The 24,375-nt window shown below is 42.1% G+C and overlaps 1 protein-coding gene across 1 annotated transcript in view; it reads left to right on the top strand.

The window, feature by feature from the left end:
- UBE2H (ubiquitin conjugating enzyme E2 H) overlaps positions 1 to 24,375 on the top strand; it is a 74,307-nt gene that overhangs the window by 32,911 nt on the left and 17,021 nt on the right. Inside the window, exons 2-3 of the mRNA XM_077264422.1 lie at positions 9,548 to 9,624; positions 17,819 to 17,893. Coding sequence (XP_077120537.1) covers positions 9,548 to 9,624; positions 17,819 to 17,893 — 152 coding nt within the window. The remainder of the gene's footprint in view (positions 1 to 9,547; positions 9,625 to 17,818; positions 17,894 to 24,375) is intronic.

Here is a 24,375-nt window from a genome sequence, read left to right as displayed (position 1 = left end):
AACAAAATTGCGCCATTTTCCGATACTCGTAGCGTCTCCATTTTTCGTGATCTGGGGTCAGGTGAGGGCTTATTTTTTGCGTGCCGAGCTGGCATTTTTAATGATAGCATTTTGGTGTAGATACGTTCTTTTGATCGCCCGTTATTGCATTTTAATGCAATGTCGTGGCGACCAAAAAAACGTAAATCTGGCGTTTCGAATTTTTTTCTCATTACGCCATTTAGCGATCAGGTTAATGCTTTTTTTTAATTGATAGATCGGGCGATTCTGAACGCGGCGATACCAAATATGTGTAGGTTTTTGGTTTTTTTTATTGATTTATTTTGATTGGGGCGAAAGGGGGGTGATTTAAACTTTTATGTTTTTTTTATTTTTTTCACATTTTTAAAAACTTTTTTTTTTTACTTTTGCCATGCTTCTATAGCCTCCATGGGAGGCTAGAAGCAGGCACAGCCCGATCGGCTCTGCTACATAACAGCGATCATCAGATCGCTGTTATGTAGCTAAAATGCAGGTGTGCTGTGAGCGCCGACCACAGGGGGGCGCTCACAGCCACCGGCAATCAGTAACCATAGAGGTCTCAAGGACCTCTATGGTTACAATGGAGGAGCATCGCCGACCCCCGATCATGTGACGGGGGTCGGCGATGCGCTCATATCCGGCCGCACGGCCGGATGCGGTAGTTAAATGCCGCTGTCTGCGCTTGACAGCGGCATTTAACTAGTTAATAGCGGCGGGTGATCGCGATTTCACCCGCCGCTATTGCGCGCACATGTCAGCTGTAAAAAACAGCTGACATGTCGCGACTTTGATGTGCGCTCACCGCCGGAGCGCACATCAAAGCGGGGGTCCCGACATGTGACGTACTATACCGTCACATGTCGGGAAGGGGTTAAAAGGTGGTAAGGCTATTTTTTTTTTTTCCCCCTTTAATACTCGTAGGTATGTATGCAGTGGGGAAAATTAAGTATTTGATACACTGCCATTTTTGCAAGTAAAAATAAAGAACAGAAAATTACATTGTATGATTTTCACATAACTAAATTGCATTTTATTGCATGTAATAAGTTTTTGATCACCTACCAACCAGGAAGAATTCTGGCTCTCACAGACCTGTTAGTTTTTCTTTAAGACGCCCTCATACTCTGCACTCATAACCTGTATCAATTGCACCTATTTAAACTTTTTACCTGTATCAAAGACACCTGTCCACAAACTTTATCACACTCCTCCAACCTCTCCACTATGGCCAAGACCAAAGAGCTGTCTAAGGACACCAGCAACAAAATTGTAGACATGCACAAGGCTGGGATGGTCTACAGGACAATAGGCAAGCAGCTTGACGAGAAGGCAAGAACTGTTGGCACAATTATTAGAAAATGGAAGAAACTTAAGATGACTTAATCTTCCTTGGTCTGGGGCACCATGCAAGATCTCACCTTGTGGGATAATGATGATTTTGAGAAAGGTCAGGAATCTGCTGAGGACTACACGGGAGGACCTGGTCAATGACCTAAAGAGAGCTGGGACCACCGTTTCAAACAGTACCGTTAGTAAACACATAGTAACACACTACACAGTCATGGATTAAAATCCAGTAGGGCATGCAATGTCCTCCTGCCAGCACATGTCCAGGCCCATTTGAAGTTTACCAATGACCATCTGGATGATTCAGAGGAGGCATTGGAGAAGGCCATGTAGTCAGATGAGGCTAAAATAGAACTTTTTGGTATCCACTCCACTCTCTGTGTTTGAAGGAAGGAGAGGAGTACAACCCCAAGAGCACAGTCCCAAACATGAAGCATGGTTGGGGAAACCTCATACTTTGAAGGGTGCTTTTCTGTAAAGGGGACAGGATGATTGCACCTTATTAAAGGGAGGATGGATGGGGTCATGTGTTGTGAGATTTTGGTCAACAATCTTCTCTCAGTAAGAGCATTGAAGATGGGCCATGACAGGGTCTACCAGCATGACAATGACTTGAAACACACAGCCAAGGCAAGTAAGGAGTTGCTCCGTAAGAAGCATTTTGGGATCCCCGAGTGGCCTAGCCAGTCTCCAGACCTGAACACAACAGAAAATCTTTGGATGGAGCTGAAACTCCATGTTGCTCAGCGACAGGCCCAAAACCTGAAAGATCGGGAGAAGATGTGTATGGAGGAGTGGGCCAAAATTCCTGCTGCAGTGTGTGTGCAAAGTTAGTCAAGAACTACAGGAAAGTCTGACCTCTGTAATAGTTCTATTTTTCCATTGTATCAAATACTTATTTCATGCAGTAAAATACAAATTGGTTATTTAAATATCATGCAATATTTTCTGGATTTTTTTTTTTTTTTTTTTTTATATTCTGTCTCAGTTGAAGTGTGCCTACGATAACCATTACAGACCTCTCCATTCTTTGTAGGTGGACAAACTTGCAAAATCTTCAGTGTATCAAATAATTATTTTCCCATGTGTGTGTAAAATAACAAAAGTATAAACGAAACACTTGCTTTTGCTCCCATTTTCCATGAACTGAACTCAAAGATCTAACACTTTCTTCAATGTACACAAGGCCTAATTAGGCAGCATGATTTTTAAACTGGCCACAATAAAATGCAACTCAAAATGCCATCATTTTGCCTCACGCAGTGCAACACATCTCCTTCACATAGTCGATCAGATTTTTGATTGTGGCCTGTGCAATGTTGATCCACTCCTCTTCAATGGCTGTGCAAAGTTTCTGAACATTTGCAGGAGCTTGAACACGCTGTCGAATACGCCGACCCAGAGCATCTCAAACATGCTCAATGGGTGACGTCTGGTGAGTATGCTGGCCATGCAAGAACTTCGCACAGCCATTGAGGAGTGGACAAACATTTCACTAACACATATTTAGACAAATTTGTGAATAGTTGAGAGAAAAAGGCTTTGTGTACATAGGAAAAAGTCTTAGATCTTAGTTCAGCCTATAAAAGATGGGAGCAAAAACACACACACACCTACACACACACACTTACACACACACACCTACACACACACCTACACACACACACCTACACACACACACCTACACACACACACCTACACACACACACCTACACACACACACCTACACACACACACCTACCTACACACACACACCTACCTACACACACACACCTACCTACACACACACACACCTACCTACACACACACACACCTACCTACACACACACACACACACACACACACACCTACCTACACACACACACACACACACACCTACCTACACACACACACCTACCTACACACACACACCTACCTACACACACACACCTACCTACACACACACACCTACCTACACACACACCTACCTACACACACACACACCTACCTACACACACACACACCTACCTACACACACACACACCTCTACACACACACACCTACCTACACACACACACCTACCTACACACACACACCTACCTACACACACACACCTACCTACACACACACACCTACCTACACACACACACCTACCTACACACACACACACACACCTACCTACACACACACACCTACCTACACACACACACCTACCTACACACACACACACCTACCTACACACACACACACCTACCTACACACACACACCTACCTACACACACACACCTACCTACACACACACACCTACCTACACACACCTACCTACACACACACCTACCTACACACACACCTACCTCTCAGAACAGATTTAAAAAAAAAAGCTTAAAGGTAATCTGGCATCTGGTTTTTGCTATGTAATCTGAGGACTGCATGAGGTAGGGGTTAAAACAGACTTCCATTGTGTCACATGTCAAGCTGTGTGGTTTACTTACACTGAACACTTTATCACATGGTGATTATCATCGCTGTGACTGCGGGTTGGGGGGAGTGGCTCTTGCCAGACTCCATCCCCTCCTGTGATAAACAGCTCACTGTCTATAGACAATGTACACACAGAAGCGTAGTGCACATAACCGGAAGTTCAAAAGACTGCCGTACTTCTGAAGTTCGTCATATACATAGTAACATAGTTCTTATTAAGGTTGAAGGAAGACTTTAAGTCCATCTAGTTCAACCCATAGCCCAACCCATAGCCTAACCTAACATGCCCTAACATGTTGACACTGCACATTTGAAGCCTGGAAGTGTATACCCGGTTGCATGTGTTGTGGTGTGTGTGTGTGTGTGTGTGTGTGTGTGTGTGTGTGTGTATGTATATACACACTCACCGGCCACTTTATTAGGTACACCTGTCCAACTTCTTGTTAACACTTAATTTCTAATCAGCCAATCACATGGCGGCAACTCAGTGCATTTAGGCATGTAGACATGGTCAAGACAATCTCCTGCAGTTCAAACCGAGCATCAGTATGGGGAAGAAAGGTGATTTGAGTGCCTTTGAACGTGGCATGGTTGTTTGTGCCAGAAGGGCTGGTCTGAGTATTTCAGAAACTGCTGATCTACTGGGATTTTCACGCACAACCATCTCTAGGGTTTACAGAGAATGGTCCGAAAAAGAAAAAAAATCCAGTGAGCGGCAGTTCTGTGGGCGGAAATGCCTTGTTGATGCCAGAGGTCAGAGGAGAATGGGCAGACTGGTTCGAGCTGATAGAAAGGCAACAGTGACTCAAATCGCCACCCGTTACAACCAAGGTAGGCTTAAGAGCATTTCTGAACGCACAGTGCGTCGAACTTTGAGGCAGATGGGCTACAGCAGCAGAAGACCACACCGGGTACCACTCCTTTCAGCTAAGAACAGGAAACTGAGGCTACAATTTGTACAAGCTCATGGAAATTGGACAGTAGAAGATTGGAAAAACGTTGCTTGGTCTGATGAGTCTCGATTTCTGCTGCGACATTCGGATGGTAGGGTCAGAATTTGGCGTAAACAACATGAAAGCATGGATCCATCCTGCCTTGTATGGAGCATCTTTGGGATGTGCAGCCGACAAATCTGCGGCAACTGTGTGATGCCATCATGTCAATATGGACCAAAATCTCTGAGGAATGCTTCCAGCACCTTGTTGAATCTATGCCACGAAGAATTGAGGCAGTTCTGAAGGCAAAAGGGGGTCCAACCCGTTACTAGCATGGTGTACCTAATAAAGTGGCCGGTGAGTGTGTGTATATGTATATGTATATATATATATATATATATATATATATATATATATATATATATATATATATATATATATATATATATATATATATATATATATATATGTATATATATGTATGTATGTATGTGTATATATATATATATATATATATATATAAATCAGACAACTGCCATTGTGCCAGCGGCGCCATCTTGCTGGAGAAGTTAAGTTTCCCCCAAGATGGCACCGCCTGCGCAATGGCAGCTGTCAGATCTCTATACACACCAATAACATCAAGAACAGTGATTACTAGGACACTAAACATGCGACTGTGGACATTGCACTGCCTGGCAATTGTGGCAGCTGGGAGTGGGCCAATAGGGTCACCAGATTTCTTTTCTGATTAGTCCCAGAGGTAACACGTGCACCTGTCAGGCATTTATAGGAAACACTCATATAAAGCGCTAATCATATTATTCAATATATCTTCTCTAACAATTCTTATTTTTCAATACATTTGGCCTTACCGTAAAATTTGTCAATGTCTGCAAACAGCAGCTGGAAAGTTTTTTTTTTTTTTTTGTTTTTTTTAAAACTCTTAAAGGGATAACGACTGTCCTAGTCACGCAATCACATACATTAACAGCCTCAATTGGCTCAATATTGTTGCAGATTCCCCCGGGAAAAGCATCTTAACTCACTCTTGGAGCCTTTCGCATTATTATTTATTATTATTATTACTACTATTATTATTATTTATTATTATAGCGCCATTTATTTCATGGCGCTTTACATGTGAGGAGGGGTATACATAATAAAAACAGGTACAATAATCTTGAACAATACAAGTCACAACTGGTACAGGAGGAGAGAGGACCCTGCCCGTGAGGGCTCACAATCTACAAGGGATGGGTGAGGATACAGTAGGTGAGGGTAGAGCTGGTCGTGCAGTGGTTTGGTTGATCTGTGATTACTGCAGGTGCATTCTGCCATAGTGTACCTCAGATTTCATATATTTTCTATATGAGGAAAAGTACGTGCTTGCACTATTGAATGCTGTTTTATGGCACTAATGTCCATAATCCCTGTGGCTCCTTAGTATGGAGGTGGAGGGACTCTATTTGACCTCTAAGCACACAGCAGGGATGTGCCTAACCTGTGTCGAGCTGCGCACCTCTTCCTACATGACCTGGTGTCCTGCAGGCTTTGGGTGCATCAGTGTCAGCACAAACTATCCTTTGGCATTTGAATGAAATTAAACTCTCTGGCAGGGAGACCCAGGAGGACCCCACTGCTAACAGACATAAAAAGCTAGATTACAGTTTGACAAAATGTATCTGAGTAAGCCAGAATGCTTCTGAAAGAGTCTTGTGGACCTATGAGACCAATATAGAGCTTTTTGGTAAAGTACATAATTTAAAGTTTACTGAAAACTTAATGAGGCCTACAAAGAAAAGAACACAGTACCTACAGTAAAATATGGTGGAGTTTCAAAGATGTTTTGCTGCCTCTGGTACTGGGCGCCTTGAGTGAGTGCAAGCATCATGAAACCTTAAATATTACCAAAGGATTTTTGGTTTCGATGTAGTGCTCAATGTCTGAAAGCTGGGTTTGTGTCCTAGGTGGATCTTCCAGCAGCACAAATAACCCCAAATATACTTCAAGAAGCACCCATAAAAGAATGTAAACTAAGCTCTGGAGAGTTCAGAAGTAGCCAGTAGTGAGATTGGATCTACAGCCTATTGAACACTGGGGAGCTCTTAAAATTGCCGATGGAAGAAGGCACACTTTGAATATGAGGGACCTGGAGCAGTTTGCAAAAGTGGTCCAAAAGTCCAGTTGAGAGGTGTTGGTGGTTATAGGAAGAGATTGCGGTTATTTATTACAAGAGGTGTGCAAGCAAATATTAAGTTGAAGGTGCCAACAACTTTGGGCCATTTTGTCGGGTTTTGCATGAAATTGTCCAATTTGGCTTTATTGTTTTTTTTTTTTTTGCAGTACACACAAAGGAAATAAGCATGTATAGGAAACATGTGTAATTGCAATAATTTTCTGGAACAACTTCAAGGGTGCCAACACTTTCGGCCTTGACTGTGTTATAAATTATAGTCAACTAAAAGCTATACTATAGGTATGACTTTAGTCGGAGCCAAGTCCCCTACATACCTATACCACTCGGTGCCTGCACACTTCCATTTTCTGCCTTTTCTTAACAATCCTTTCAAGGTTGCAGTTATCACAGTTTCTTGTGCACCTTTTTCTCCCACACTTTTTCCTTCCATTCAACTTTCCATTTGTATGCTTGGATACAGCACTCTGTGAACAGCCAGCTTCTTTAGCAATGACCTTTTGTGGCTTCCCTCCTGTGGAGTATGTCACTGACTGCCTTCTGGGCATCTAAGTCAGCAGTCTTCTCCATGATTGTGGAGCCTACTGAAACAGACTAAGGGACCCTTTTAAACGCTTAGGAAGCCTTTCCAGGTTTTTTTTATTTTTAATTCTAATTTACGGAGTTAATGACTTTTGGGTTTTCATTGGCTGTAAGCCATAATAATCAACTTAAACAGAAATAAATGCTTGAAATAGATCACTCTGCTTGTAATGACTGTGATGAGTTTCACTTTTTGTATTGAGGAACTGAAATGTAACTTTTTGATGATATTCTAATTTTGTGAGACACACCTGTATGTGATATGGTCTTTCATGCTCTAGTGTGGACACCAGGGCATTTGGCTGTAGTGTTAGAGGCTAGTACTCCGTCATGTTTACTTTTGTATTTTTAGCTGATGTTGTATGTCTCTAGCAGAAAACACAATCTGTCATGTAATGACGGCAGTGCAGATTCCTGGAATAGATTTTTCACTTGTGACAAGACTTCTATGTGTGTAAGTGAACATTGTGTGCCTGGCTTTGATTTCTGCATGGTGGATATCTGTAAGAGGACATAATGTGCCTGGCTCTGTGATTCCTGTATGGTGGCCTTGATGTGTGAGAAGACCGGTTGGGTGCTTGCCTCGAGTCCTGCATGGTAGGAACAATTTAGTCTTATCGCTAGGATTAGAAATACAAGCTACGGAAGGTTGAATGTTGAGACTTGTCACTGTGAGCATCTCAAACAAAGTGTGCCTATTTGTAATATTAGAAGAAGCAATCTCTACACAGAATATTCTACAGGACATCCCACATACGTCTTCAAAGTAATTACGACAACTATTTATAAATGGTCTTTACTGAAACTTAAAGGCATACGCTTTTTAGCAACTTATTTTCAGTTGCCATAATTCTTTAAAATTCGCTATTATAGACATGGCTCATTGGTAGTTACTAAGGAGTTTTCAGTGGTACATAGCTTGGGTGACATCTGAGTAGATTGTGTGAATGAGCCATTGTAAGAAATCTCATTCCCAAGTGTCTGCCCTCTCCCCATCTAAACCTACCAGCAATCACCTGATAAAAGGTCAAAACGCTTGTATCAGTTATGCTGGCAAAAAAAAATTATACGGACTTGTTGCGCTGCTGAGAAACAGGACATACGCTGGAAATAACAGGATGCTGTATGGGTACAGAACAATCCTATTATTGACCGTTCTGTCCCCACCACTGTACATCAGCCTGGGTAACAGCCAGGGCGCATGCTTTAGTTACGCAGTGCAATGTATAATTGTTCCTGTACTCCTAAGTATTTTTATCCCTGCTCATTGAGGTCTTAAAACAATTTTCAGCTTAGTTGCTCACTCAGATCTCTAGCATTAGTACCTACATCTGGAAGACCCTTGCCTCTTTCTTTTTTTCTTATTTTTTTTACCCTTTACTTGGGCAAATAGGACCAGAGTATGCCTAGGAGACTCTCATAGAAGTCAATGAACATCTCCAATCTGCTGTTTCCTGTTGGCTATGTGGTTACCATAAAGCATCTCAAAGTTCTCATCTAGCTATGACAAGATGGCTGCCCCATAATCATGTACAGCAAATAGAATACAAAGATGCATACAATTTGGAAATGAAAACTAAATAAAATATCTGGATTTAATTGGATAAGAGACTCAGTACAGAATGACTGTTCAAACTAAGTACTGCCGCTCGGTGCTTCTTGGCGGAGCCAATCATTTATATACACCTTCCCATCTGCTTGTTTTCCCTCTTTCTCCATCCCCGCTGCTCTTTGACAGCTCAGGCTTCATAAGGCCATAAAGGGTGGCGATGGCTGGAAACCAAGCAGATTGAAGGAATATGTGATTGACCCTGCCATAGAGCACCGAGCGCCTGTACTGGTTTTGAACAGTCATTCTGTGCTGATAGTCACTTTAAAAAAAAAAAAAAAAATAGGTGATGTATTCCTCTTAAAGTACTGTATTGAAAAGCACACATCAACAGTGCTCGTCTTGGTATTTTATGTATAATCCATCTTTGTGTTGTTCTCCTTAACATACTGCTTTTAGTATTGAAAGCAAACATGAAGTCACAATCCTAGGAGGTCTAAATGAATTTATAGTGAAGTTTTATGGACCACAAGGAAGTAAGTATTACGATCACGTTCATCAAACCCTTCTTCCAGGTATAAACTTGGCTCTGCCGTCGAGGTAATGCTGTTCAGTGACTTGGATAATCTGAATCCCACTCCTGAATCTGTCAAGAAATTATGCCACCAGGTTCCCTTTTTGCTGTTAAAGCTATATGTGCTGGTTGCCACAGAAAATTATTCCTCAATTAAAAGGAACCTGTCAGCCAGATGGTTTTTAAACCTTTAAACAAATTTCTTCTATGTAAATCCTCTGAAATGTTAATGATCTCTATACATTAGTATTAAGTCTTCACTGTGCAGACCAGACTTGTCTCCTACACAACTACTCAGGGAGCCTGATGACATTGCTCTGCATGCATCTCAAAGAAGATAAGTGGCAGGGCAGGGAGAAAAACATGGCTTCTTTGGTTCTCTCAGTGTATGCCAATTCCAATGACACAGATACTATTCAATACAGAGTATTACTAGCGCTCTAAGTCTTGCTTTTCAATTTTTCTGTGAACCCACTTCTGGCATCTAGGAATGCAATGTCGGCAGTGACGTCTGCAGTATGAGCAGGGCTCTTTATGCATGCTCGTTTGGGGAAAGGGGAGCCTAGGCCTTGCATCAGACGTCATTGCTGACATATTCGGAAGCTGCTAAGAATCATGGGCATCTTAATGTGATGTAATTGGAAGTGTTGAGGATCGATAGTACATGCACAAGAGTGCCACATCATGGGACACTGCCATTAAAAAAAATCTATTGGAAAAATAAAATTGACTCTTTAGAAAGGCTTTTAAGTGCTGGCCAAAAATGAAGTCAATGATGCGTACTAATGTTATGTTTAGATACCTTTCTTTTGCCTGTCCAGACTGTAAAATGATCTAGGGAAAGAGTGCTGGTCGGTAATAAGGTGTGCCCTTTTTTTCTTTCAATATAGGATATTATGGATTATTTTTTTTTTATCTATTCACAAGTGACCGGTCCTCTTGAATAGCGACTTTGCAGTTATATGAATGAAAACATTTACTATCTGTTAAAAGTAGAAAACAGAAACTTTGTGTAATCTGGATTCCAAAGTCTAAAAAGTTTTCTAGGGTCAAAACATACAATAGTCTATACTGGTCAGTTTCCTAATTTCTGCAGTGTCAATAGGACAGGGTCACTGCAACCTAAACTTGGAAATAACTACAAGTTTTTGTTGATGGTTTAAAAAAAAAAAAAAAAAATTGACACTTTGGCTTTTCCTGAACGTTTATCAAGTTTGTGTTCAGTGCGTATTCCTTTTTGTTTTACACCTTTATTAGCAGAGCACCTAAGGGTACCTTCACACAGTGCCATTTTGATCGCTACGACGGCACGATCCGTGACGTCGCAGCGATCGTATGATTATCGCTCCAGCGTCGTAGACTGCGGTCACACGTTGCAATCACGGCGCTGGAGCGATGCCGAAGTCCCCGGGTAACCAGGGTAAACATCGGGTTACTAAGCGCAGGGCCGCGCTTAGTAACCCGATGTTTACCCTGGTTACCAGCGTAAACGTAAAAAAAACAAACAGTACATACTTACATTCCGGTGTCTGTCCCCCGGCGTCTCAGCTTCTCTGCACTGTGTAAGCACCATAGCCGGAAAGCACAGCGGTGACGTCACCGCTGTGCTCGCTTTCTGGCTGGCCGGCGCTCACAGTGCAGAGAAGCTGAGACGCCGGGGACAGACACCGGAATGTGAGTATGTACTGTTTGTTTTTTTTTTACGTTTACGCTGGTAACCACGGTAAACATCGGGTTACTAAGCGCGGCCCTGCGCTTAGTTACCCGATGTTTACCCTGGTTACAAGCGAACACATCGCTGGATCGCTGTCACACACAACGATCCAGCGATGTCAGCGGGTGATCAAGCGACGAAAGAAAGTTCCATACGATCTGCTACGACGTACGATTCTCAGCAGGATCCCTGATCGCTGCTGCGTGTCAGACACTGCGATATCGTATGGATATCGCTGGAACGTCACGAATCGTACCGTCGTAGCGATCAAAGTGTGACTGTGTGACGGTACCCTAAGGTCTGCGTTTGTCATGCCAGCACTGCACCTAGGATTTAAAGTGTGATTCCAAACAAAATGGTGTAACACTAATCATTAGTTAAATGTTACTAAAGCAACTTCAGCCGTATTGTTTGTCACTTCTGAATTGTAATTTGTCGCACTTGAATCCATAATATAGAGACTATTTGAGATGACAATCACAAAAAATGAAATGGGCTTTTGATTTAGGCTAGTGTTGTCATATTATTCTAGTACACTGAATGTAAATCCTATTATTTTTTTATAGCTTATAGGAGTTATGAATGCAGTTTCTTAAAGCCAATCGAATGCAACAGAGATATATCCCCCTTTCCGTTAGTCTTGTTGTCAGCTTCATATTTTGGTTTTTGCCTCAGAAAACTGCATCAAGAAAAATACAAAATCTGATTCCAGCCTTAATCATTGGGGAGTTAAGACTTTTGAAGATTTGTTGGCTTTTAACTGCTTGTAATGTGAAAGTGTCATAAATGCCATTGCTCCAAATATTTCTGTTTTCATCTGCCAATAAACATGAAAATTGTTCTACTCAGGATATGTTCTATTGTCTTAGACAGCGTTACCAAGGTCAGTATTTTTGCCCATGTTTAAAATTAATTGGTCCTCATATTTCACAATACAAATTGCATATGTTACTAAAAGAAGTTGGGCATTATAATCCCCCCCCCCCCCCCCAAATACTTATGTTGTCACGTTAGTCATTGACAGATAAGCCAATTCGTACATTTATAAAAATCCACTGCTGCATGACCAACAAAATCCACGCTTTAATCCATATGCAATTAAACTTTAGTGCTCTGGGTGTGATCAGGGTGCTTCACGAACCTTTTGTTTCCACTGCTCTATTCGCCGCTTAGTGCAAACTTTTTAATTTAAATTGATGGCTCACTTGCTGGACTACACAGCCTATGAGCGGTGAATTGAGCATAAGGAGGTGGCGCTGGGCAGGGAATAGTCAGGGAGGCAGTGGCTCTGGAAATGTCTGATCATGCCCAAAGCTTAATTTGCATACCAATAATGTGGAATTTTTGGGTTATGGAGTGACCAATTTTATAAATGTGCAAATTGGCTGCTCTTTCAACAAGCTAAGCAGTTTTTGGGGCTTTGAGCTTCAATTCAGATTTCCATTAAATCAGGGCTGTGGAGTAGTCGGAGCCCATTATGGTGGAGTCTGTGTCATGGAAATTGAGTCAGAGGTTTGGCTTACAGACTCCACAGCCCTAATTTAAATAGGTATGAGACCTGATGAGACTGATGTAATTCTCTTGTAAATTCTTGTCAGAATGGCTGAATTTATGAAGGTGTAAGGATATGTGCACACGTTCTGGATTGATAGCGTTTTTTCGGCGGTTTTCCGCTGCAAATACACTTAGAAAACGCTTACATTAAGCATCCCATCAATTTTAATGAATTGCACAATTTTTGTGCCCGTGTTGCATTTTTTTTCCGCAAATAAAACGCATTGCAGAAAAAAGCACAGCATGTTCATTAATATTGCAGATTTTTTGCGAATTTGCCGCTATATTATTGCGTTGGGAACCTCCGGAAAAATCTGCAAAAAAAGCGGAAAAAAAGCGAGTGGATTTCCTGCAAAAGTAGTCCGGATTTGCTCAGGAAAATTTTGCAAACTTCCCTGAACGTGTGCACATAGCCTTAAGGGTTTGTCTCCACCATAAATGGGTAAAGCTGTACATTGCACTTATCGGCCACTTGTGAACGCTTATCAACTGAGATTACCCTACTAGGCAAGGATCAAAGTACTTACAAATGTTTTTTCCTATAAGGCTTTTAATCACTGCTCTGAAACTATCTTGAGTGCCACCTCGCTCCTCCAATTCTGCAGAGGCAAAGCGGTTTCTACCTGCAGCATCAGAGAACGCACCATTTGGGCCAGCAATGCGATAAATCAATTCGTCCAAACTGGCAAACAGTCAAACGCAAATTGCCACTAACAAGAAAAATTACATAAGGGAGGCGTAGACATGCCCTCCTGAAGATCGATGTTGAGAATAATCCTTTTAAAGGGAATCTGTCAACAGGTTTTTATTTAATCTGAGAGCCGCATAATATAGAGCAAGAGAGCCCCATTCCAGTGATGTCACTTACTAGGCTGTCTGGCATAGTTCCAATACAATTAGTATGTTATCAGCAGGAGATTCACAGTTGGACTATGTGTCATGTGCAGGCCAGTCACTGATTGGCAGCTTCTTGTGTATACTGTGCATTGTCAGGAAGCTGCCAATCGGTGATGGTAGGGTTATATACAGCTCAGCATACGGTACCTGCAGCTATGCTACAGCATACCACTGCTACACCAGCAGCAGAATAAACAGGGATCCTATCAAAACTGGGCCAAGGAGTTCAGTAAGTGACACCGCCGAAATCAGGCACTCTGCCCCTTCTTCATGATGCTCACATTCCATAGTAAAGACCTGCTGACAGATTCTCTTTATTTTGTACCCCATCCAACTAGCCTGACTGACAGCTCCTCAGTGCCCCTCCGGTTACCAAGATCTGGTGCTGCTCTTTACAAGCTGCAGCTGTCAATCTGGGTGCATGGATGAAGGCTGAATACACTTGAACTCAAGGGCTGTTTGTCTGTGAACAGTTCATAAAATGCTCCTCTTGAAGGACACGCACACTTGCACTTTTATTTTTTAACTTTTACAGCCATCCTTGTGGGTGTAGTGTTCCCTTCCTGAACTTTCTGCCAGCTCACCAACTGTTTGCCTCTACACATTTCCCAAGTGGCAGACCTGTAGCATAGTGAGCTATAGTGTAATCTCGCACGCTAAATTGCCCTGCTCCACCCTGTGTCCAGCAGTTAAGATTGCTGCTCTCCATGAAGCCTGCAGTGCCTCTGTGGCTTCTGTCCTCCTTCCCTACATACATATACAGTGGGGAAAATAAGTATTTGATACTGTGCCGATTTTGCAAGTTTTCCCACCTACAAAGAATGGAGAGGTCTGTAATTTTTATCGTAGGTACACTTCAACTGTGAGAAACAGAATGTTTAAAAGAAAAAAAAAAATCCAGGAAATCACATTGATTTTTAAATAATTGATTTGCATTTTATTGCATGAAATGAAGTATTTGATACAATAGAAAAACAGAACTTTTAATAATTTGAACAAAAGCCTTTTGTTTGTAATTACAGAAGTCAGATGTTTCCTGTAGTTCTTGACCAAGTTTGCATACTCTGCAACAGGGATTTTGGCCCACTTCTGCAGCACTTTCAGGTTTTGGGCTGTTGCTGGGCATCATGGAGTTTCAGCTCCCTTCATAGATTTTTCTATTGGGTTCAGGTCTGGAGACTGGATAGGCCACTCCAGGACCTTGAAATGCCTCTTACAGAGCCACTACTTGCCCTAGCTGTGTTTCGGGTCTTTATAATACTGGAAGACTCAGCCACGACCCATCTTCAATACTCTTACTGAGGGAAGGGGGTTTGTGGCTAGAATGACCCCATCCATCCACCCTTCAATACGGTGCAGTCGTCCTGTCTTTTGCAGAAAAGCGGACCCAAAGTATAAGGTTTCCCCACCATTCTTCACGGTTTGGACGGTTTTCATGGGATTGTACTCATCCATCTTTCTCCAAATACAGAGAGTGTAGTTGATACCGAAGTTCTATTTTGGTCTCCCCTGACTGCACATGACCATCTGGCTGATCCAGAGCAGGCATGGGAGAAGGTCATGTGAACTTCAAATGGTCCTGGACATGTGCTGCCGTGAGCAGGGAGACCTTGCATACCCTGCAGGATTTTAATCCATGACGATGTAGTGTGTTACTAAAGGTATTGTTTGAGACTTGGTCCCAGCTCTCTTCAGGTCATTGACCAGGTCCCCCTGTGTAGTTCTGAGCTGATTTCTGACCTTTCTCAGAATTATCCTTACCCCAGGAGGCAAGATCTTGCATGGAGCCCCAGACCAAGGATGATTAACAGCCATCATGTGTTTCTTCCATTTTCTATTAATTGTGAAAACAGTTGTCGTCTTACCAAGCTACTTGCCTATTGTCCTGTAGCCCATCCCAGCTTTGTGCAGGTCTACAACTTTGTCCCTGGTGTCCTTAGACAGCTCTTTGGCTTTGGTCATGATGGAGTGGTTGTGTGGACAGGTGTCTTTTATACAGATAACAAGTTCAACCAGGTGCAATTAATACAGGTAATGAGTGCAGAGTAGAAGGGCTTCTTGAAGAAAAACTAACAGGTCTGTGGTAGCCAGAATTCTTTTTGGCTGGTAGGCGATCAAATACTTATTTAATTATGTAAAAATCTAGTTGTTGTTTTTTTTTGTTTTGTTTTTTTTTAAGATTGTTTCTCAAAGTTGAAGTGTACCTATGATAAAAATTACAGACCTCTCCATTCTTTGTAGGTGGGAAAACTTGTAAAATCGGCAGTGTATCAAACACTTAATATAGAGAGAGCAGAGGCACTGCAGGCTTCATGGAGAGCAGCAATCCTATCTGCTGGACACAGAGACGGTGCAGGGCAATTCAGAGTGCGAGAATACATTACAGCTCACTATGCTGTATTACTACTCACCTGAAGTGTGTATGTATGCATGTATGTGTACGTGTGTGTGTATATATATATATATATATATATATATATATATATATATATATAAATTATTTTTTCAATCTCTCTATCCAGTCACTCAACACTGCCTTAGCTCACTGGGCAAGCCCCCTTGACATCACCATTCAGAGCATACTTGTTGGCTGAGCAGTTCAAAGCACAGACAGGAAATCTCTTTGGCTTTGAACAGATAACAGGAAGTGTGCCGCTGCAGGTCCCATCGCCACACGCTGAAGACCAAAGAATAGCTCTACATTTCTGATGGGCTTTAATAAGCTGTGTTCCTAGTAAACCCCTTTAAAATCCGTATTATACAGCCCTAATTTCTGACAAATTTTAGGCTTATGAGATTTGTTTAATATATGCAGTTTGTATTGTGCCATTTGGTGACAGATCCTCTGAGGGTGTGTGCTGACAATCAGGAATTAGTAAAAAGTACCGTGCGCACAACTATATAAGGATGCCTGGGTAGGTTCCCACACAATTAGCATATATTAAGTAAACCCAGCACTCATCTTAAGTGATTTTAATGTGATTCACTGTAGTAAAACGTTCCGGTCTTGCTTCAGACCTTCATCAGTTACAGTATGTTTCAAATAGACCGGGTACGTCTGTGGTTTCCAAAATGATCACTAGTACAGTAAACATTTTGGAGAAGAGGAACGATGGTGTTAGAATCTGAATACAAGCTTGGTGCTGTATGCCACAGTGGCCCTGGTAAACAGAGTTGGATGTTTTAGTTGTCATTATGATTTAAAAAGAGAAAACACATTAGTTTGACAATAAATGGCTTCACCCAACCACTAACCATGAGTGGAGAAAAAGTTGTGGTGTTATCATTCATATTCTCTGAAAAAATGCCAAGAAAGCAACAATTCTGCTGGGGTGTGTAAACTTTTGAGCACAAATATAGATTATACTTGGCAGTGTTTCACCAAATGGTGTGAGCCCATCACTGGCGTCCATCTGGGATCACCATATGAAAAGAATACTTTCCCGTACTGACAAATATTGTTCGGATGTTTATAGACCATAGACTTCATGGCTAGCTTGGGACCCTTTCCATGAGCTAGCAAACTGCTTTTATCTAATATGGGTTGTCTCTCTCCATTAGGAACTGAAAATGGTAAAATTGTAACAGATCAAATAGAAAAATGCTTTTTACATATAAACTAGAACACATGAGGCATGCTATTGCTTGAGGCATGAAGTATCTTCTGATATTACTAATTAAATTGCTGCCCCTACTAGCAGCATTGGAGAGCTCATGACACTGGATCGAAATTCCAAACTCAAGGAGAGTACCGCCTCTGAGGAGGCAGGAAACTGGTGCATGCTGGAAGATGGATTAGAGCAAGCCTTTAATGGCTGGTGGTCAGATATGTACACTTTTCTTCTCAAAAACTGAGATTCTCCAGCATCCTCAGTGTATGAATTCAGAAATGTTCTTTGTTTGACATCATGAACAGATTGTTTATGCCCCACATCATTTCCTTGTGTTTGGAAAGCTTTAGTCATACTTGGTCTTTTCTTCTTTATGGCAGCACCATATGAAGGTGGAGTGTGGAAAGTTAGGGTTGATCTCCCTGATAAATATCCTTTCAAGTCTCCTTCTATAGGTAGGTATTGCTTAAATTTTTTAACTGTTTCATTATGTTTTGTCCAGAACATGGAAAGCTGCTCTTGAATGTCAAATTATTCTAACTTCTTAGTTTTACGCATTTTTTTTTCTTCTGTTTGTGGCATACATGAGTTTTTCTCATTTACAATCTGATATTATTTACAAGCTCTTATTTGAAGGAAAGAGGATTTTTTTCCCCCCATTTTGCTTTAAGGTTTAATGAACTGAAATGATTTCTGATTCCCCCCCATGCTATCCGTGCCTAATGTGTACATTGTAACATGTTTTTTTTGTTGTGCCATGAATGACTACTCCTTGGTTTTACATTCCTCCTTTTTTTTAATTTTTTTTTTTTTTTTTTTTTTAAAGTTGCCTCTGTACAGGTATAACAGGACAGCTTGGTGTAATTGCCTGTGTAGTATGCACCTCCATTCTAACTGATGAGAAAGTATTGAAAGGGTGTGCCAGGATTAAAACTATTCTAAAATCAGGAAATGCTTTAACCCCTTAACGACCGCCGATACGCCTTTTAACGGCGGCCGCTAAGGGTACTTAAACCACAAAAAGTGAATAGCGCCCCCCAGAGTCGGATTTTCTCTGGGGTCTTGATTACCGGGGTTAGCCGAGACCCCAGAGAACATGATTCGGGGTTTTTTTACCGCCCCCGAGTTGCGATCGCCGGTAATTAACCGTTTTACCGGCGGTCGCAAAAAAAAAAAAATGCGATTTCCCATTTAATTTCTCTGTCCTCCGATGTGATCGCACATCAGAGGACAGAGAAATGGGATCCCCGATCGCCCCCGATAGCCCCCCGATACTCACCTGTCTCCCCCGGTGCTCCTCGTGGCTCCTGATGGGCGCTGCCATCTTCCGGCAAAAAAATGGCATGCGCAGTGCGCCCGCCGGCCGGCACCCGGGAGATCTTTGGGGTCTCGGCTGCCGGGGGTAGCCGAGACCCCAAAGAACATGATCGGGGTCGGTTTTTACCGACCCCTGTTTTGCAATCGCCGGTAATTAACTGTTTACCGGCGACCGCAAAAAAAAAAAAAGCGATGTGCAATTCTCTGTCCTCTGATGTGATCAGAGGACAGAGAAATAGGGGGATTCGGGGACCTGTTGTGAATTCCGTTCTTGGGCTCCATCCTGTGGTTACGAATGGTATTTTTGGGAGTTCTGCTCTTGGGCTCCCTCTGGTGGTTTTGAGTGGAACTTAGCAGCTGCTTTCACTAATCGGTTCCCTGGCCTTGTTATTTAACTGGGCTTTTGGCTGTAGTTGATGCCAGCTGTCAATGTTTTTCCTGTGGATTCAGTTCTTTCCTGAAAGTTCTCTGTTGGCCAGTTCATTTCAGCTTAAGATAAGTTCTGCTAGTTTTTGGGTGTTTCCCTGCTTATGACCTTCTGTTCAGTTTAAGTTATGTCTCTTTTGTCCAGCTTGTCATTATGAAATATTCTGGCTAGTTGGAAGCTCTGGGGTCGCAGATTTGCCCCTCCACACCGTGAGTCGGTGTGGAGGTTATTTTTGTAAACTCTGCGTGGACATTTAGTTTTTATACTGACCGCACAGTAGCCTTTTCTATCTCTGTCTATTTAGATAGTATTGGCCTCCTTTGCTAAAATCTAGTTTCATTTCTGAGTTTGTCATTTCCCTCTCCACTCACCGTCAATATTTGTGGGGGGCTATCTTCCTTTGGGGGTTTTCTCTGAGGCGAGATAGTTTTCTGTTTCCATCTTCAGGGGTAGCTAGTTCTTAGGCTGTGAAGAGGCGTCTAGGCAGAGATAGGAACGCTCCACGGCTATTTCTAGTGTTGGTGTTAGGAGTAGGGATTGCGGTCAGTAAAGCTACCACCTCCTCAGAGCTTGTACATTTTTTGTTTTACCCACCAGGTCATTTCAGTGCTGCTTCGTAATCACTAGGTCATATTAGTGATTTCTGTCTGTGGAGCTGCCACCTCCTCTGAGCTTGTCCATGATTGGTTTTACCCACCAGGTCATCTCAGTACCGCTCCGTAACCACCAGGTCATAACAGGGACCCTATCATACTTACCGGTGTCCCTGTGTCCTCCTGTGTCCTCTTCTGGCCGCCGGCTTCTTCCTTCTGTAAGAAAATGGCGGGCGCACTGCGCATGATCTGCCGGCCAGCAGCTAGAGGAGTTGGGGCTAAATTTAGGGCTAGGGTTAGGGTTGGGGCTAAAGTTAGGGTTGGCTAAAGTTAGGGTTAGGGTTGGGGCTAAAGTTAGGGCTAGGGTTGGGGCTAAAGTTAGGGCTAGGGTTGCGGCTAAAGTTAGGGTTAGAGTTGGGATTAGGGTTTGGATTAGGGTTGGCATTAGGGTTACGTTTGGGATTAGAGTTAAGGTTAGGGTTGGGATTAGGGGTGTATTGGGATTAGGGTTAGGTTTGAGGTTAGGGTTGAAATTAGGATTAGGGGTGTGTTGGATTTAGGGTTCTGATTAGGGTTATGGTTGTTTTGGGGTTAGGGTTGCGATTATCCTTAGGGTTGTGATTAGGATTATGGATCGGGTTGGCATTAGGGTTAGGGGTGTGTTGGGGTTAGGGTTGCAGTTAGATTTGGGGGGTTTCCACTGTTTAGGTACATCAGGGGGTCTCTAAACGCCACAGTCAATTTTGCGCTCAAAAAGTCAAATGGTGCTCCCTCCCGAGCTCTGCCGTGCACCCAAACAGTGGTTTACCCCCACATATGGGGCATCAGCGTACTCGGGATAAATTGGACAACAACTTTTGGGGTCCAATTTCTCGTTACCCTTGTCAAAATAAAAACTTGGGGGCTAAAAAAATCTTTTGTGGGAAAATTTTTTTTTTTTTTTTTTTACAACTCTGCATTATAAACTTCTGTGAAGCACTTGGGCATTCAAAGTTCTCACCACACATCTAGATAAGTTCCTTGGGGGGTCTAGTTTCCAAAATGGGGTCACTTGTGGGGGGTTTCTACTGTTTAGGTACATCGGGGGCTCTGCAAACGCAACATAACGCCCGCAGACCATTCTATCAAAGTCTGCATTCCTAAACGGCGCTCCTTCCCTTCCGAGCTCTGCCATGCGCCCAAACAGTGGTTTACCCCAACATATGGGGTATCAGCCTACTCAGCATAAATTGCACAATAAATTTTGTGGTCCAATTTCTCCTGTTACCCTTGTGAAAGCAAAAATTTGGGTGTGAAAAATCATTTTTGTGGAAAAAATATTTTTTTTATTTTCATGGCTGTACATTATAAACTTCTGTGAAGCAGTTGGGGGTTCATAGTGCTCATCACACATCTAGATAAGCTCTTTGGGGGGTCTAGTTTCCAAAATGGGGTCACTTGTGGGGGGTTTATACTGTTTAGGCACATCAGGGGCTCTCCAAACGCGACATGGTGTCCGATCTCAATTCCAGCCAATTCTACATTGAAAAAGTAAAACGGCACTCCTTCTCTTCCAAGCTCTGCAGTGCGCCCAAACAGTGGTTTACCCCCACATATGGGGTATGAGGGTACTCAGGAGAAATTGCACAACAACTTTTGTGTTCTAATTTCTCCTGTTACCCTTGTCAAAATAAAAATTTGGGGGCAAAAAGATCATTTTTGTAGAAAAAATGCGATATTTTTTTTTTTTTTTTTTAAATTTATTTTCACGGCTCTACGTTATAAACTTCTGAGAAGCACCTGGGGGTCTAAAGTGCTCATCACACATCTAGTTAAGTTCCTTAAGGGGTCTAGTTTTCAAAATGGGGTCACTTGTGGGGGGTTTCCACCGTTTAGGCACATCAGGGGCTCTCTAAACGTGACATGGCATCCGATCTCAATTCCAGCCAATTCTGCATTGAAAAAGTCAAACGGCACTCCTTCTCTTCCAAGCATTGCGGTGCGCCCAAACAGTGGTTTACCCCCACATATGGGGTATCGGCGTATTCAGGAGAAATTGCACAACATTATTTATGGTTAAATTTCTGTTTTTACACTTGTGAAAATAAAAAAAAAAATAATTCTGAAGTAAAATGTTTGCAAAAAAAAGTTAAATGTTCATTTTTGCCTTCCACATTGTTTCAGTTCCTGTGAAGCAAGTAAAGGGTTAATAAACTTCTTGAATGTGGTTTAGAGCACCTTGAGGGGTGCAGTTTTTAGAATGGTGTCACACTTGGTTATTTTCTATCATATAGACCCCTCAAAATGACTTCAAATGAGATGTGGTCCCTAAAACAAAATGGTGTTGTAAAAATGAGAAATTGCTGGTCAACTTTTAACCCTTATAACTCCCTAACAAAAAAAAAATTTTGACTCCAAAATTGTGCTGATGTAAAGTAGACATGTGGGAAATGTTATTTCTTAACTATTTTTTGTGGCATATCTCTCTGATTTAAGGGCATAAAAATACAAAGTTTGAAAATTGCAAAATTTTAAATTTTTTTGCCATATTTCTGTTTTTTTCATAAATAATCGCAAGTAATATCGAAGAAATGTTACCACTAACATGAAGTACAATATGTCACGAAAAAACAGTCTCAGAATCAGCAGGATCCATTGAACATAGTAACATAGTAACATAGTTAGTAAGGCCGAAAAAAGACATTTGTCCATCCAGTTCAGCCTATATTCCTATATTCCATCATAATAAATCCCCAGATCTACATCCTTCTACAGAACCTAATAATTGTATGATACAATATTGTTCTGCTCCAGGAAGACATCCAGGCCTCTCTTGAACCCCTCGACTGAGTTCGCCATCACCACCTCCTCAGGCAAGCAATTCCAGATTCTCACTGCCCTAACAGTGAAGAATCCTCTTCTATGTTGGTGGAAAAACCTTCTCTCCTCCAGACGCAAAGAATGCCCCCTTGTGCCCGTCACCTTCCTTGGTATAAACAGATCCTCAGCGAGATATTTGTATTGTCCCCTTATATACTTATACATGGTTATTAGATCGCCCCTCAGTCGTCTTTTTTCTAGACTAAATAATCCTAATTTCGCTAATCTATCTGGGTATTGTAGTTCTCCCATCCCCTTTATTAACTTTGTTGCCCTCCTTTGTACTCTCTCTAGTTCCATTATATCCTTCCTGAGCACCGGTGCCCAAAACTGGACACAGTACTCCAAAGCGTTCCAGAGTTATAACCTCATAAAGTGACAGTGGTCAAAATTGTAAAAATTGGCCTGGTCATTAAGTACCAAATTGGCTCTGTCACTAAGGGGTTAAAAATCCCTCTCCCCCCCCCCCCCCCCCCCCAAAAAAAAAAAAAAAAATGCAAAACACCTAAACGGTAAAATGTATCTCCACCATTTATGTGCTCACCATCAATCTGTACAGTGATCATAAGGACTGGCCTTAGCGGTGTTGTCTGACTGTAAAGTGGAAGACCACTAAGACCAGTAGTTGGTTTTCCCTGCTGTTGGGATAATGTTTGAAAAGTATCCGTCGCCTTTATTTTTTTTTTTTCCCCCACAAAGTTTGTAATATTAGAGAAATTGCTTTTTTCCCAACCTGGGCTACCAATCTCAGTTCATGGGTAAAATTGGTCTTCAGTGAATACAGACTTTCCCATTACAGAGAGATGACGGTGCTCAAAGTTCTATGGAAAACTGTAATCGACAAACAATTTGCAGCAGAATGTCTGCGTCTAGCTTCTCCCTCCATAGAATCTTGCAAGCACATACTGTGCTCTTTTGTCATGGGAAATTGTGTTCACTGAATAGATTTTTACCCAAGAATAGAGTGACCCAAAAAGAGAAAGAAGCTGATTTTCTTGGATAGACAACTTAGGATATATTACAATCTTCACATGTACTATGCATTTATGAAATAAAAACTGATTATTCTTTAAAGTTGTCCACTACTTGGACAACATCTTATCATACCCCATGCTTGTTCATAATAAAATAAAATAAAAATACTTGCCTCCTGTGCTGGCGTCTTTCCCTCGGTGTCGGCACTGGCTCTCCCTGGGGCTACCGTGTGGTGTTGTGACGCAATCTGCACTGCCGTCACTGTCTCCACCTCCTGGTGAATTGAGCAGGAAGAGGAAGTCAGAGATCAGCTGTAGCCCGGACTTCCTCTTTATCTTTGATTTGTCTGAAGACGGAGACAGCGATGCCGGTGCCTGATTGGCCTCGGCGTCGTGTCAAACACCTCGCGAGTGCTGACACCACGGTAATGGCACTGGCAACGGAAGGAGTGTATAGGCTTTATTTTATCGGGGCCAAATTTTTTGATCAAGAATGGTTTGTCCTAGTAGTAGACAACCCCTTTGACATTTTGTGCACCTGAGCAAAATGTGTTCATCACAGTCTTATGTTCGGTTTTTGTGTGACGAAAGGATGTTTTTTTGTTTTTTTAATTTACTTTACTGGGTTAGGTTAGATCTGTGCCATCTTTTCTGTTGTGCCCATATACAGGTCCACTGATCTAATGGCACTTGGTCATTAGGTAACAGTTATTTGTACAGTCAGATTGTCCCCTGCATGTCTCTGAACCCCCTCTACACAGGGAATA

This window comes from Ranitomeya variabilis, chromosome 5 (genome assembly GCF_051348905.1).
Source record: "Ranitomeya variabilis isolate aRanVar5 chromosome 5, aRanVar5.hap1, whole genome shotgun sequence".
Classification (NCBI taxonomy): domain Eukaryota; kingdom Metazoa; phylum Chordata; class Amphibia; order Anura; family Dendrobatidae; genus Ranitomeya; species Ranitomeya variabilis.
This window is presented reverse-complemented; position numbering and strand designations above follow the sequence as displayed.